The sequence below is a fragment of the Salvelinus sp. IW2-2015 genome, unplaced genomic scaffold (genome assembly GCF_002910315.2).
Source record: "Salvelinus sp. IW2-2015 unplaced genomic scaffold, ASM291031v2 Un_scaffold1213, whole genome shotgun sequence".
Classification (NCBI taxonomy): domain Eukaryota; kingdom Metazoa; phylum Chordata; class Actinopteri; order Salmoniformes; family Salmonidae; genus Salvelinus; species Salvelinus sp. IW2-2015.
Window position 1 is genome coordinate 190,477 of NW_019942781.1, and position 15,494 is coordinate 205,970.

Below are 15,494 nucleotides of genomic sequence, written 5' to 3' on the forward strand. Positions count from 1 at the left end.
AACATCTTGCCCATGTTCTGTTATAATTCTCACCACCGCACAGCCAGAAGAGACTGGCCACCCCTCATAGCCTGGTTCCTCTCTCGGTTTCTTCCTAGTTTTGCCTTTCTAGGAGTTTTTCCTAGCCGCTCGCTTCTACAACCTGCATTGCTTGCTGTTGGTTTTAGGCTGAGTCTCTGTACAGCAACTTCCGAGATATTAGCGATGTACGAAGCTATGTTAGAGCGATTTAGGACATATTTGTATAATAAACTGAACATACTGAGGCCTCCATGTACATGTTGTAATATAAATTACAATATTAATTATATGATGCAAATATTAATGTACGTACCTTTATGTAATTACCTGATTGAGATATATTCATTGTTATTAGTGTAACTCTGTTTGGCCCCCCTCTTGCCCATTCAATGTACTGTGTTAATTGTGTTAGTATAAAGGCAGGAGTGGCCTCGGAGTAGGTACCTTGCAGATGGCGAGCGTATAGTTTTTTGACCATACAGACATACAACACATACAACAGACATACAGACAACAGACAGTCATATTATATATGCAGCTTGCATTTCAAGTATCTCTGCTTTAACGTTGATGAGAATACTTTTGTTAAGATAGAAGAATAAAACATTCTTGTGGCACCATATCCCTGGATCTCAATGAATGTTTGGCCGTTGAAACGTTGAGTGTGGACTGTATGCGTCCGAAACAACCCCCTTCAGGCTTGGCGAGTGCTATGGTAAAGAGGAAGAAGCCACTACAGGCTATATAAATAAACTTATTTGATTTGATCCTAGTTGATCCAATACAAGTCCCCTCTGTCTTTCTATATGGTTCCAATGTATCTGATTCTGTCTGGCCAAAACAGTGATGACATGCCATACTCTGTTTGGCCAGATTGCATCAGATACATTGTCTACACATACATGTCTTCTGCCTCGATGACAATGTCAGTATTACAAGCAGCACTTGTTCTTTGACTAAAGAAAGCATAACTTACAAATTTTCTGTTAAATCTTCTTTCTTTCTTTTATTTTCACTGGTTGCGTTAATTGCACATTTCTCTGCGCTGTGCAAGCACCTTATTGATACAGCTTAATTACAATGAAGTCAAATGTGCAATCATATCGCGTAACAATGCATGGAACTCTGTCAAGGTGGAATAGTCCATTATTTAAACCATTTGTGGGTCTCATTCAGAGAATTATTGGGGGAAAAAAGAAGATTGCTAGTATTTTATTTTATGCCCAGCTCACAAGGCACCTTGATGATGTCAGGCCTGAGGCTGCTTCCCTAATTTAAGTCCGCCCTGCTTATAAATTCAATGATTTAGGGCTGTCAATTGTACTGCTAGCACCAGCTTTAAAATAAAAATAAATGTGTGAGCATATGTTATCAGAAATCATATGTGAACCAATTCTTTTTAGTCCTACAGTTTGGGCTGCTGAAGTTTCTGTGTTGCCGACTCTTATCATCACAGTCCATATGATTGGAGAAGTCCAAAGAGCGACTTCTCTCTCTCTAAGCTTTCCTCATAATGTGTGTGGTATAGTTGGCAGGGAACAGACCACTTTTACCCGCAATCTTCCTTTCCACCACGATGGATCAGAGTGATCCAAAATGTCAATGACATCACCTGCACGGAAGCCTAGCTCGTCCCCTTCCTCCGCTGTGAAGTCGTACACTGCTTTCACCTGTATGACTGCCTCCTGGTACTAACCACACACAACAACACCACCACACAACAACCACACACACACACACACACACACACACACACACACACACACACACACACACACACACACACACACACACACACACACAAACCTGTGTTAGGTAATAGTTGGCCATAGGAACCAGTAATTTCAGAGGACATCAAGGATGAGCCCCCATTTACTGACTATATTAGGCTTACTGTACCTGTGGATGAGGTGTGTTTTCAGATGTCCTTTGGGGGGCTGGGAGAGAGGTTAGGGGGGTGTTTCTACCAGGGGTGCCTATGGTGTGAGCCCTCTCCTCCATCCCAGGTCTCTTACTCTGGGGGAAGAGAGGAGAGAGGTTGAACTCAGGTCAGACTCTTACCTTTAAACCAACCTACAGTATGTTTCAGAGTCACAGTAAAACATTACAAACCCAATGAAATCAAATAAAAGCAATGACATGGTTTTACATGACCATGGTACATAGCAGCTTCTGAAAAACTGACATGATTCAAAAGACTGCATTGTAGGTAGTGTAGGTTTGTACTTTGGGGTGAGTACTGTAGGGTGAGTGGTGTTTACCTGCTGACTGTGAGGAAGGTCTGAGGCCCTGCGGTGTGACGTGGCTGCAGTAGGGGCCCCATAGCTCCTCTCCTCAGGTAYACTCCCCCTCTTCAACTGACAACAGAAGGATGTGGACAGGAAAGGGTTAATAAAGGCCCAGTGCAGTCAAKATGTAGTTTTTATATCATATTGTACAACAGCTGATGAAACTAACAAAAACATTTGATCAGTGTTATTTCCTGATAGTTGCTGGTTGAAAGTACAATCTACACAGGACCTTCTGTGTAGAGGTTTTATTTTCCATGGTGACATCACCATGCGGTACTTTGGTTAATAGACCAATACCATTGGTTAACTGACCATTCTGGTGCAATAGCACACTGATTTCAGTTCCTGTATCTGTGCTTGAGAGTATATAAGATACAGAAGAGTGGGAAGTCAAGAAAGGGAAGGAAGCCTTCACTAAAGAGTTGATTGAACTGAGATAATATACGGCTGAAATACCGGTTGGGGTGCGGATGGGCTCTGGTCATCCCGGCTACCGTCTCTGAGGTAGATGTCCCGTTGCTTGGAGATGGAGGTGTTCTTGTAGAAGTCCACCAGCTTGTTGAGGGAAGTGAACTTCTCTGACCAKAGGAAGTAGTGGCCTTTGCTGTCCTTCATCACTTTGAAATGCTGCACGTCAAACTCATGTCTGAGGGGAAAGTATGGTTTTATATATCAGTGAAGCATGTCACAACACAACATCTGGCCTCTTAGTCACATACAGTACAATGCAGGTTTAGGGTCAATTCCAATTCAATTCCAGTCAATTCAGGAATGTCAATGGTGTGCATACTGGGAGCGGAGTCAAGTGCAGGAGAGCAGAGAGTTGTGAACAGGCGGACACTTTATTGAGGCAGGAGAAACCAACAGACGGACGCCACTGCGTCGTCCAGCCAATGCAAAAATGCAAATCCGCAAACAGTCACAATAATATGGTATAAACACAATGACATACCTCGTGAAATAAAACACGGAATAAACGCATACCAGTAAAGTTCGTCAACATAGACACGTAACACAAAACAAACTCACACAAAGACATGAGGGTGAACAGAGAAATAAATACATGTAGTGTGATTGGGGAATGAAAACCAGGTGTGCAGGGAACAAGACAAAACAAATGGATAAATGAAAAATGGAGCGGCGATGGCTAGAAAGCCGGTGACGTCGACCGCCGAACGCCGCCCGAACAAGGAGAGGGGCCGACTTCGGCTGAAGTCGTGACAAGGAAGTACACTGACATTCCAATTCCAATGCTTTTCAATGAGGAAGATTTGGAATTTGAATTTGGTTTAGTGTCTGAATTAATTGGAATTGAAATGGAATTTACCCCAACCCTGGTTGACACTGCCTGGGACTATTTTTATATGAAATTTGTGTCGATTTGTGATAAGCATGCCCCTGTGAAGAAATTTAGAATCAGTGGAAGGGACCATCCCTGGTTTTCAGATAACTTGGCAGAATTCATTAGAAAGATAAATATTTCTTGGGCTCAAGCTAGACATACAAGTGCTCCTGTTGACTGGGCCTCCTTCAGAGCGCTAAGAAACAAATACACAGGATTGATCAGGAAGTCCAAATCAGATTACTATTTAAATGCAGTGACAGAGAACCTAAACAACCCTACCAAGTTCTGGAAGCTAATCAAATCAGTGTCAGGTTCTAATGTATCCTCTGGCCTTCCTTTCCATTTAATGATGGATTCTAATGAAGTGAAGGATAAAGCTGATATTGTAGGGGGTTTTAACAAGCACTTCATATCTGCTGGTTCAGTTTTTGATAATGGTGGGGCCCAGGCCTCTAATGTAAGCTCTGTTACTGTCAACTATGATATAGGCCCTCATGTGAACCATTTGATCTTTGAGCCTGTTTCTTATACTGAGGTCTATAAAGCACTAAAGGCCATAGACACTAAATAGTCTGCAGGTCCAAACAACCTGGACACCTACCTCTTAAAGATAGCAGCTGGTATTATTACTGAACCTGTGGCTCACATTTTCAACTTGAGTCTCTTGACCAATTACATACCCAGCATTTGGAAATCAGCTCATGTCCTCCCGCTGCTAACGGGTGGAGATCCCTCAGATGCTAAAAACTATCGTCCTATCTCTAAACTCCCTATCCTGGCCAAAGTCTATGAATCCCTAGTGAACTCACAGTTAAAAAAACGTGTTAATTGAAAGGAACATACTGAGCGGGGTTCAGTCTGGCTTTAGATCGMGGCACAGCACCACGACTGCAGCTATGGCAGTGGCAAACGACATCATTAATGGACTTGATAAAAAGCAACATTGTGCTGCTCTGTTTGTGGATTTATCAAAGGCCTTTGATTCAGTTGACCATGAATTGTTGCTAGCTAGATTCAGAAACATTGGTCTCAGTGACGGGGCAGTAAATTGGTTTAGGAGCTATCTTTCTGACAGAACACAATGTGTATATATACTGACAATCACAAGTCTAGCTTTCTAGAGATTAATAGAGGTGTGCCCCAGGGTTCCATTTTAGCTCCTGTGTTGTTCTCAATTGTTATTTATGATTTGGGAAATGGGATACAACCAGCAAAGTTACATCTATATGCAGATAATACAGTCATATATTCATGTGCTCCTTCTCTGGTTCAGGCTGTTGAAGAGCTCCAGACTGCTTTTCAGTCACTGCAGGCTTCCCTTTATGGTCTCAAACTGGTCTTGAATGTACAAAAAAACTAAATTCATCACCTTTACCAGAGCTAGAACTCTGCCAGAGAACGTTAGCATTGTCACATCTGGTGGCTTATTCATTGAAAAAGTGTCATCCTACAAATACCTAGGTATTTGGTTGGATAACAAGTTGTCCTTTAAAGTTCATGAGGATAATCTTATGACAAAGCTTAAATTGAAATTGGGTTTTTATTTTTGTAATAAGGCTGGCTGTAAAGGTTTTCTTCCTGGGGTGAAGGAGAGGACCAAAATGCAGCGTAGCCAGTGCTCAACATGTTTAATTATAAGAACAAGTGAACACTACAAACAACTTACAAAATAACAAACGTGCAAAACCGATACAGACCTATCTGGTGCAGACCACAAACACAGAGACAGGTAACAACCACCCACAACGAACACAGTGAAACAACCTACCTAAATATGACTCTTAATTAGAGGAACGCAAAACACCTGCCTCTAATTAAGAGCCATACCAGGCAACCCTAAACCAACATAGAAACACACAACATAGAATGCCCACCCAAAACTCACGCCCTGACCATCACACACATACAAAACAACAGAAAACAGGTCAGGAACGTGACACTGGCTTCCCGCTTATGGCTAGAAAGAAGCTTGTTCAAGCCACTTTTCTCTCTGTCATTGATTATGGTGACTTGTTGTATATGCATGCAACCTCCTCCGTCTTACAGAGACTGGACTCTGTTTATCATACATCCTTGCGCTTTAGTACAAATGCCAAGTCACTCACCCACCATTGGTAGGTTGGACCTCACTTTATATGTGCAGAAAGATACATTTGTATGTGTTCATCTACAAAGCCCTTTTGGGTAAACTCCCTCTTTACCTCTGTAGTCTGGTCTCCTTCACCACCAGCAGTTACCATACCCYGTCTGCTAGGTGGTTGCTACTTAAAGTCCCGAGGACATTCACAGTATTAGGCAAGACTGCCTTCTCTTTTTGTGCACTAGACGCATGGAATAGTCTACAATCCATGTTTCATCTAAATATGTTAGTTAGTGCCACTGAATGAATTTAAAATCTTGATGGGAGACTTTTTTAGGCTGGATCATGTTGTTGTATTGTTGTATGTTTTAATTATGTAATGTATTGAATGTTGCTGCCTTCTTGGCCAGGTCTCCCTTAAAAAAAAGACTCTGGGTCTCAATGGGCTTATCCTGGTTAAATAAAGGTTAAATAAAAATAAATAAACAATGATAGGATGTGATGAGTTATGATTCAAACAATTTAATTGTGTTCTGTTCTATTCCATAAATCCAAAGTCAACTGTTTCTCTGGTGCAGTACTTTCATTGTCCCCTGCTGGCTTATGTTAGATATTGCAAGGAAAAGCTGTACCAGTAATATCAAGTATAGCCGACAGAAACGGAACTCTTCCCTGGCTCATAGACATTTCATGAGAAATGGAGGGAGATTGTGAAAATGTTCACAGATGAGTTTTGCAGGTTAACATGTTAGCACATTTTACAGAGTTCATGCGGTGTAAACTCTAACCCCCCTAGGTACTGTTTTGTGATCAGTGAGCTCCCTGTAATACCCTGGCCTGAGCCTACACCCACCCACCTGACAGAGATGGAGAATTCTCCAGGGGAGCTCTGACTGCCACGGATCAGGAATCCCCCCACCTCCCTAGACATCAGGAGCTCCTCAGCAGAGCTGCGGCTTGCCGTCTCCTTGAACCAGCTGGACAGAGAGAGATACAGTATACAGATGTGGCTATACTGTACTTACTGTAAGCATACAAACTCATGTTGTATGTGTGTGTTCAAATACATTTTATGGATGAGAATGAGTAACTTTATTTCACCTTGGGGTTTGTCTCTCGATGTAGTTTTGGGGCACAAAGCCTTCCTGTCCATGCAGCTCTGCCTTAAACCACTCATCTTGACTACCTAGAATCTGATTAGGGAACAGAGATAAACAAAAACAACAGAGCTCACTGTTTAGGTTTAATATTACAGCAGAATACAACAGTAGAACTTTGTGTGTAGAATTTAGGAATTAGATTAGTGGAATGTGTCTTTAAAGTCAAGGCCCACACTCAGTTGTACTACTGTCATTCTTTAGTCTTACTATGGCACGCTATTCTGAATTTTAATGTGTCTCCTCCCATTCTCTCTCAGGTCATACTCACTTTCAGGATGTCTCCCTTTCGGAAGCTCAGCTCATCCTCAGCCGTAGCATTAAACTCGTACTTTCCTCTGGCTTCCATGGCGAGAGGTGGAAGGGTCAAAMAGTTGGAATAGGGAGGCAGAAGGACTGCAGTCGGTCTATGGAATGAGATGAGTCAGGGAGAGTTGTGGGCTGGTAGTTTCAAAGTAAGCAAACTATACAGTGCAGTCAAAAAATGTTATTTCCTGTGTTTTAGATATATTTCGACACTGAGGTTGGAATAATACTGTGAAATTGTGAAAATGATGATAATGCCATTTTAGTGTACAGGCTGTTTAAAAAGACCACCTAAATATCGTTCTGTTTTGGCGGGATGGAGTTTTGGCAGTAAATCAGTTAATAGACCAATATGAAAGAGAGTTCCAAACTCCGTGCGGGACTGATTTCTTCATTCCGGCCGCACCCGCAGCTTTTGATACCGCACCCGCCCCCTCCCGCTGGCTCTCTGTCCGACTCCCACCCGCTACTGCAAGAACGTGTCCCGAACCCAACCGCAGTCCCGCAATGTTACTTCAGGAGTATGTGACGCAACTCACGTGACGCAACTCACTTGCCAGCCATGGTCCTAGCAATTGTGTGCCCTATATAGGCAATATCAAAATGAGCAAAAAATAACCTAAGAAATCAGTTAAATTACCAGAGATTCTCACGTGGCCCATTATATTAGGCTATCGGTGTTACTGGGCTATATCAGCCAATAGGCTAGACGTTGTTTGAAGAGAGCAGAGTTGGAGAGAGAGCAGACACTTTCACTTTCTCTTGAGAAACGTTTTATAGCTTACCTTTTAGGAGTGGGACAATTTTCAGACAGAGATAAAAAATAAAAGGTGATCAATATGTATTTCTAGGCAATGTAAACTATAGCCTAATCATATTTAGGAAGTTAATTTCATTGGAAAGATAACTGCCCCCTGCTTCTCCGCCCATGCGTAGTCTATAGCTTACTATTTTAATTGAGACTACACACACACCTGATCATAGCCACAGGAAGTATGGGTGCTGAGAGTGCTGCAGCACCCCCTAAAAAGAATAATTATAAAAAATGCAAAAACAATGTTTTACTAGTCCTGTATGAAAGACCGATATAGCTGTCCGTAGCATTTTCCAAAAAATATTCTCATCCCCAAAATTGTCTGTCTGATCGCCAGCTTCCACCTGCAGCATGAACAATTCTAATCGCGCCTCAATGATCTCTGTCAGACCCGCAGCCTTCTACCTCTTTGCCAATAACAGCTATAGTTTTCAGGTTTCTCCTCCTTACTCAGACTACTCCCAGAGAGTCCTAGCTTACTTCTAGCTAAGAAGCTATTTTTGTTTCTTTTTTACCATTTTAATTTAAAAAATCCCAGTAAGGTACTTCGTTGTTAATCAGATATTATTTGATATTGAGATGTAAATGGCTGCATTAGACCTTTAAGTCCTTAGCTCCTATAAGGAACATAGGCCTACAAATAACTGCACTGTTTAAACAGCTTACTGTATACTTGTATTTTAGGTCGACATTGCCAGTAATTTAACTCTGGTGGGGTAATTCTGCTGAGGTGGTGCAGTGGTGGTTTGCAAAATACAATTGTTACCAGCCTAGACTAGACTATGCTGTACATTCTGTAATCTGTGAATATTGCACCTGAGGCTGTAACAGCCATTGCATGGGGGAAATACATTCAGTGGGATAAAAAGTGGGGGGAAAAATTGAAATGGAGGAGATGACATAAGAGGAGTTGTGCAATAAGAACACAGATTTAGTTTCAAAACCTTTTGGTTCGGTTGTATACTTCTGAACACAAGCCTAAGTATAACTTTAGATAAATATATCCCATTCCTAGCTATGAAGTTTAGATATGGAAAATGAGAAATAAAGAAATGGGGAAACTGGAAAATAATTTTGAAATGGAAGCAAAACAGAGAAAAGTTGTCTGAGCCAGGCACTTCCCCTTACCTTCTGTCACGAAGCTGAGGAGAGAACAATTCTTGTTTCGGTAGTTCGTAGCATTCACCATGTGTTAATGTTTACCTACGGGATACATAAACAGACATGAGCATGGAGGAACAGGCAGAAGAGCGAGTCAGAGGAGGACAAACAACATCAGGAGCTGTCCATTTCCCCTTTCAATTAAGTAAAAAAAAAAACAGCGTAATTTTTTGAGATTGAAATCTCATGATGGTAATTATCTTTGATGTTCAATTTGCTGCTCTCCCACGTGTGTGTGTTGAAGGGGGGTCTGCAGTGCATGCTCCAAAATCACATACATTATCCATCCCCAGAACCATAGATACACATGATTACATACAATTTCATAAATCTATCCCAGCCCTACCTCTCTACCTATTCAGCCATCAGACACCGGAGGGAGCCAATAACAGCGCTGTAGTATCAGCTTCTATTGCTCACCACGGCTCCAATCCTGTACCCTGATTAAAACTCCTACTCTGCAGTAAAATACCCCTTCTGTTCCCCCTCTCTGTCTTATTCAGAGCGGATATGAGTGAGGGTAGATAGATGATAATGAGAATCATTCACAGAGCTCTACTAAGCCGGATGGAAGGCCGCATAAACAACATGAGGACAACTGAAGATTCAATTCAATTACACGAAGAAAATCGTTCCAAACTATGTGCGTTTCTGTCAGACCCAGATGTATCTCTTTCTCTCTTTTTCTTTACCAGACAGGAACTATTCATTAAACCAGAGGAGGAAACTCTCCTCTGTCTCTCTCTCTCTAAAGTCAACACAACATATTCACTTATTGACAGTAATAGCTCACATATCAGTTTAATATAATTGTTTTATTTAAAGGTAACCTTTAACTAGGCAAGCCAGTTAAGAACAAATTATTATTTACAATGACGGCCTACTCCGGACGACGCTGTACCAATTTCACGCCGCCCTATGGGACTCCCAATCACTGTCAGATGTGATACAGCCTGGATTCAAACCAGGTACTATAGTGACACCTCTTGCACTGAGATGCAGTGCCTCAGACCTCTGTGCCACTCGGTAGCCCACATATGATAACAAGAGTCTTATTTCTTGGAGGTTTGGATGAACAAGGAGAAGGTCAAGGGATATCACCACACATTCCATTGACATAAACTCAACAAATAGTTTAATCTAAATGATTCCCACTTCAGTTGAACCATGTGTGTACACAGAAGTGCACTCAATCTGTGTTATCTAACTCCTTCGCTCCATAAAACCATGTGTGTACACAGAAGTGCACTAATTGTGTTATCTAACTCCTTCGCTCCATAAAACCATGTGTGTACACAGAAGTGCCTCAATCTGTGTTATCTAACTCCTTCGCTCCATAAAACCATGTTGCGCGTAAACACGTAAAACATGCATGCAGCAAACAGGCACTTCAGTTTTAAATCACTTGCCTCACCGAATGGCTCTGTTTCACTAATGAATGGACTAATGAAGTGAACTCCTGTTTCCATTGCAGATTAGCCCTCATAAACATTATCAATTAACTCTTACTTTTGATTTTAGATAAACATTCCCAGCAGCTTGCTGAAAAGGCATGTACATAAACTGCATACATCCAACAAATCTCAAAATACTGTCAACTGCACTGACGAGAGAGATATAGTAAGGTAAGACACTACACTGACGAGAGAGATATAGTAAGGTAAGACACTACAGCTGACAGAGAGATACAGTAAGGTAAGACACTACACTGACGAGAGAGATATAGTAAGGTAAGACACTACACTGACGAGAGAGATACAGTAAGGTAAGACACTACACTGACGAGAGAGATACAGTAAGGTAAGACACTACATGACAGAGAGATCAGTAAGGAGACACTACTGACAGAGAGATACGTAAGGTAAGACACTACACTGACAAGAGAGATAATGTAAGTAAAAGACACTACACTGACGAGAGAGATATAGTTAAGGTAAGACACTAACACTGACGAGAGAGATATAGTAAGGTAAGACACTACAACTGACAAGAGAGATACAGTAAGGTAAAACACTACACTGACAAGAGAGATATAGTAAGGTAAGACACTACACTGACGAGAGAGATACAGTAAGATAAGACACTACACTGACCACCACTAAACCCCTTAGCCCCCCCCAATGAGCATAAACCACTGATAAAATCTTTGTAAAAAAACCCTGGGTCAAATACATCCACAATAACTTAATCCATTCTGCTGTCAGGACAATTCTGCTATTAGACAGCCGTGAACACACACACACACACACACACAGACAGAACCTCGTTGTCGTCACTCTAAAGCCCTCGAATGCAACTCTGGACCTCAAAGCCAGTTCCACTGCATTTGTTCATTGTTCCCCTCTAATTATGGACTGATTTAGACCTGGGACACCAGGTGTGTGTAATTAATTATCAGGAAGAACAGAAAACCAGCAGGCTACGGACCTCACAGGGTAAGAGTTGAGTGCTCTAGAGCAGGTATTTGTACGCGCAATGCCGTCGGGGGTACGCCAAATACATATGTGATTCACATTTCTTTTAAATAATCATAATATTTGTTTTTCTTCACATTTTCAAACAGTCCATTTATATTTTCCAACGGGGCTATACATTTGGGTGAGTTTTTTAAATCACCTGAGTAGCCTTGTTTCACTGCTAAAAATAAAATCAAACCATCTAGTGTCCAGCGAAATAACAACACAATGTCAAATACAGGTAGCCTAGTCAAATAATGAACATCCAATCACATTAACTGTTACTCTCTCGCGGGAATTCCACTAACGGTCCGTATGTAGRCAAACGTAGCTGCTGCTCATGTTGGTATCTGTACTTATGGTGCAAAAGCCATGACAGGGAGACATAGTGGAGTGGTAACGTGCATGCAAGCAGTTGCTCCAGATGCCACTTGGGTACACTGCAGCATCCACCGAGAGGCTCTTGCTGCCAAGGGAATGCCTGACAGCTTGAAAGACGTTTTGGACACTACAGTGAAAATGGTTAACTTTGTTAAAGCAAGGCCCCTGAACTCTTGTGTATTTTTTGCACTTAGCAATGATATGGGCAGCGACCATGTAACGCTTTTACAATATGCAGAAGTGCGCTGGTAATCAAGGGGCAAAGTATTGACACGTTTTTTTTAATTGAGAGACGAGCTTAAAGTTTTCATTACTGACCATAATTTTCACTTATCTGACCGCTTGCATGATGACGAGTTTCTCACATGACTGGCCTATCTGGGTGATGTTTTTTCTCACCTGAATGATCTGAATCTAGGATTACAGGAACACTCTGCAACTATATTCAATGTGTAGGACAAAATTGAGGCTATGATTAAGAAGTTAGAGCTCTTCTCTGTCTGCATTAAGGACAACACACAGTTCTTTCCATCATTGTAAGATTTTTTGTGTGCAAATGAACTCAAGCTTACGGACAATGTCAAATGTGATATAGCGGAGCACCTGAGTGAGTTGGGTGCGCAATTATGCAGGTACCTTCCCAAAACAGATGACACAAACAACTGGATTCGTTATCCCTTTCATGCCCAACCTCCAGTCCACTTACCGATATCTGAACAAGAGAGCCTCATCGAAATTGCAACAAGCGGTTCTGTGAAAATTTTATTTAATCAGAAYCCACTGCCAGATTTCTGGATTGGGCTGCGCTCAGAGTATCCTGCCTTGACAAATCYCGCTGTTAAGACACTGATGCCCTTTGCAACCACGTACCTATGTGAGAGTGGATTCTCAGCCCTCACTAGCATGAAAACTAAATACAGGCACAGACTGTGTGTGGGAAATTATTTAAGGCTGAGACTCTCTCCAATACAACCCACCATTGCAGAGTTATGTGCATCCTTTCAAGCACACCCTTCTCATTAACCTGTGGTGAGTTATTCACAATTTTCAATGAACAAATAAGGTTTTATAGGTAAGATGGTTAAATAAAGAGCTAAATTATTAATTATTATTATATTATTATTTGTGCCCAGGTCCTATAAGAGCTCTTTGTCACTTCCCACGAGCCGGGTTGTGACAAAAACTCACACTCATTCTTATGTTTAATAAATGTATCGTATAGTGTGTGTGTGGCAGGCTTACAATGATGGCAAAAAAACAACATTGTAGAGTACGCTGACCCTGGTGCTAGAGGGGGTACTGAAGGTTGAATGTTTGAAGGGGTACGGGACTATAAAAAGTTTGGGAATCACTGCTCTAGAGGATGGAAYTCTCAAACATGTAAAACTGTAACAAAACAGTAGCCAAGTCCCCTGGGAAGAGACAGTGCAGAGCAGAGGGGATCTACTCTAGTAACATGTCACCAATGAGGTGAGCCAGGGGCATGTTGGCAGTGTGCCAACGTCCCTAGAGCTCCCCTGGTACAGTGACCTGGGTGAAGGGGATATTTGCAGTGGTTTCAACTCTCACTGCCCACATGAATTTTAGCTGGATTTTTTCTTAGCACTTTTGTGCCTCCTCAACAGCCCAGTAGGTTGTTATATAGTCTTGTGGAGCCAAACATTCCACCATTAGTCAAGGAAATAGGATTATGATGTCTTAAACAGATATATTTATTAAATAACGGACATTGTAGAAGTGGTAAGATCTATTACGGAGTAGCGTGCATCATTTTCTTTGTTGGAAATGTTAGAAATGGAAAGTTTTATAATTAAGGATTTACATTATGCAAAGCCTAACTATGTGAAGGCACTAAACATTTCTCTACACTTCACAAATCAGAGATTAGTGAGGAATGTGCAGAATGTGTTTTGAGAGTAACTATGACATCCAACTACCCAGCACTGAGGAGAACAGCACGAGACAATACTGTATATACATTTATAAATATCCATCCATTCTCAATTATGGGAAATCCAAATTCAACAAGTTCTATATATTTTAGTWAACAACAATTTACRYCCATGTAAAGCATRGAAAGATCCAGTGATACTGTACTGTTTGTAATCTATTTGACACACCATAGTAGCTCACACTATGTCAATTAGACTGACATGGCTAGCCTACTATGATTGAATCGAGGACCTTGTTTCAGCAAATAAACAACCCCCCAAAAATGTTAACTTATAAAGCTTGCTCAATAGTGCACCTGTCCTCTTCAGTGGCTTTCGATTTGAACTGAGTTTCATATCAAATGAAAACACATTATGAACATACTTCCTCATCACATAAATACAACTATTGTTGAACTTATCTCCTACTACTCATACATTACCACATCCCAGAGGAGAAGCTATTTGACCTTGTAGAGCACTGAGCACACAAACCAATGAGGAAAAAACGTTCACGCAAAAAGCTATTTCAAAATACCTTTCACATCACCATGGCATGGGCAGGGGGACTATCTGTAAAGTTCGTTTACAAATAATTTAACAATAATGAAAATGTTTCAACTGTTAGGTCAAAGATAATATCCTTGTTGTTATACATTTATAATAGCATTGCATAATATGGTAACAAGTTGTCTCATAGCCTACTTATGTGCTCCAGAACTATATTGCATATCCTTTTCACCAATGTCTGTGGACAACTGTTGGTTACTGGGGACAGTTATTGCTTGTATCAAACAGCTAGTTAAAGTACACTATGTGGCACTTCTTTCAATTGTCCGGTTAGTTGCCATAGATTCAGAATCTAAAAGATTTCCAACAACTTATAGGGAGAGAGAGACAGTTCTCTAACCACTAAAGAGCAACGATTCACAATTCAGATGAGAGGAAGCTGACTAATTATTATAATTAATTACATTACAGAAAAAGTGGAGTGGGTATGACTGTAACAGCTGTTCCTAAGATTAGAGAGAGAGACTTCGATGACTATAAACCAGTCGCTGAAGTTGAATGGATTGCTCTGCAAGCAGTGTCTTTCTTCAAGCCAGCATGACATTATAAGAGGTTTGGTCATTTTGGTGACATGATTTGGCTACCCATATAACGGTGGGTATATTACATTTACATTTACATTGATGGTTGCATCACGTATGTAAGAATAATCAAGCATTCTTCAAATGGGTAAACTATATATTGCAATATGATATTTACCTTTATCTCATGTAAAGAGCCACGCGTTGACAGTCACAAGAGGTTGGGAAATTTACGCAGCCAGCCAGGGCTTTGCCAACTAGATCATAATTTCAGTCAACATTTCGCAAGTTCGCATCAAAAGGAAAACGTCATATTCGTAAAATCATAAAGGTTAAATAAAACAAATCCGTTAAAGACTGTTTACTTCCGCGTCCTTTCATTGAAGTATAACAACGCTGAGACTTTCGAGTTCCCTCCCCAACACGCACAATAGCTGAATGTCCCACCGCGGAGATGAAC

The 15,494-nt window shown here is 41.1% G+C and overlaps 1 protein-coding gene across 1 annotated transcript; it reads right to left on the reverse strand.

Annotated features, from left to right (window-relative positions):
* Window positions 1–1,422: 1,422 nt before the first annotated feature.
* grap2a (GRB2 related adaptor protein 2a) lies at window positions 1,423–15,474 on the reverse strand. Its single transcript, XM_070438827.1, is given in 10 exon segments — window positions 1,423–1,577; window positions 1,580–1,706; window positions 1,921–2,037; window positions 2,283–2,378; window positions 2,769–2,958; window positions 6,595–6,714; window positions 6,839–6,930; window positions 7,166–7,301; window positions 9,143–9,217; window positions 15,213–15,474. Coding segments are annotated over 8 exon segments (879 nt in total). The 5' UTR covers window positions 7,244–7,301; window positions 9,143–9,217; window positions 15,213–15,474; the 3' UTR covers window positions 1,423–1,518.
* Between the last annotated feature and the right edge of the window lie 20 nt (window positions 15,475–15,494).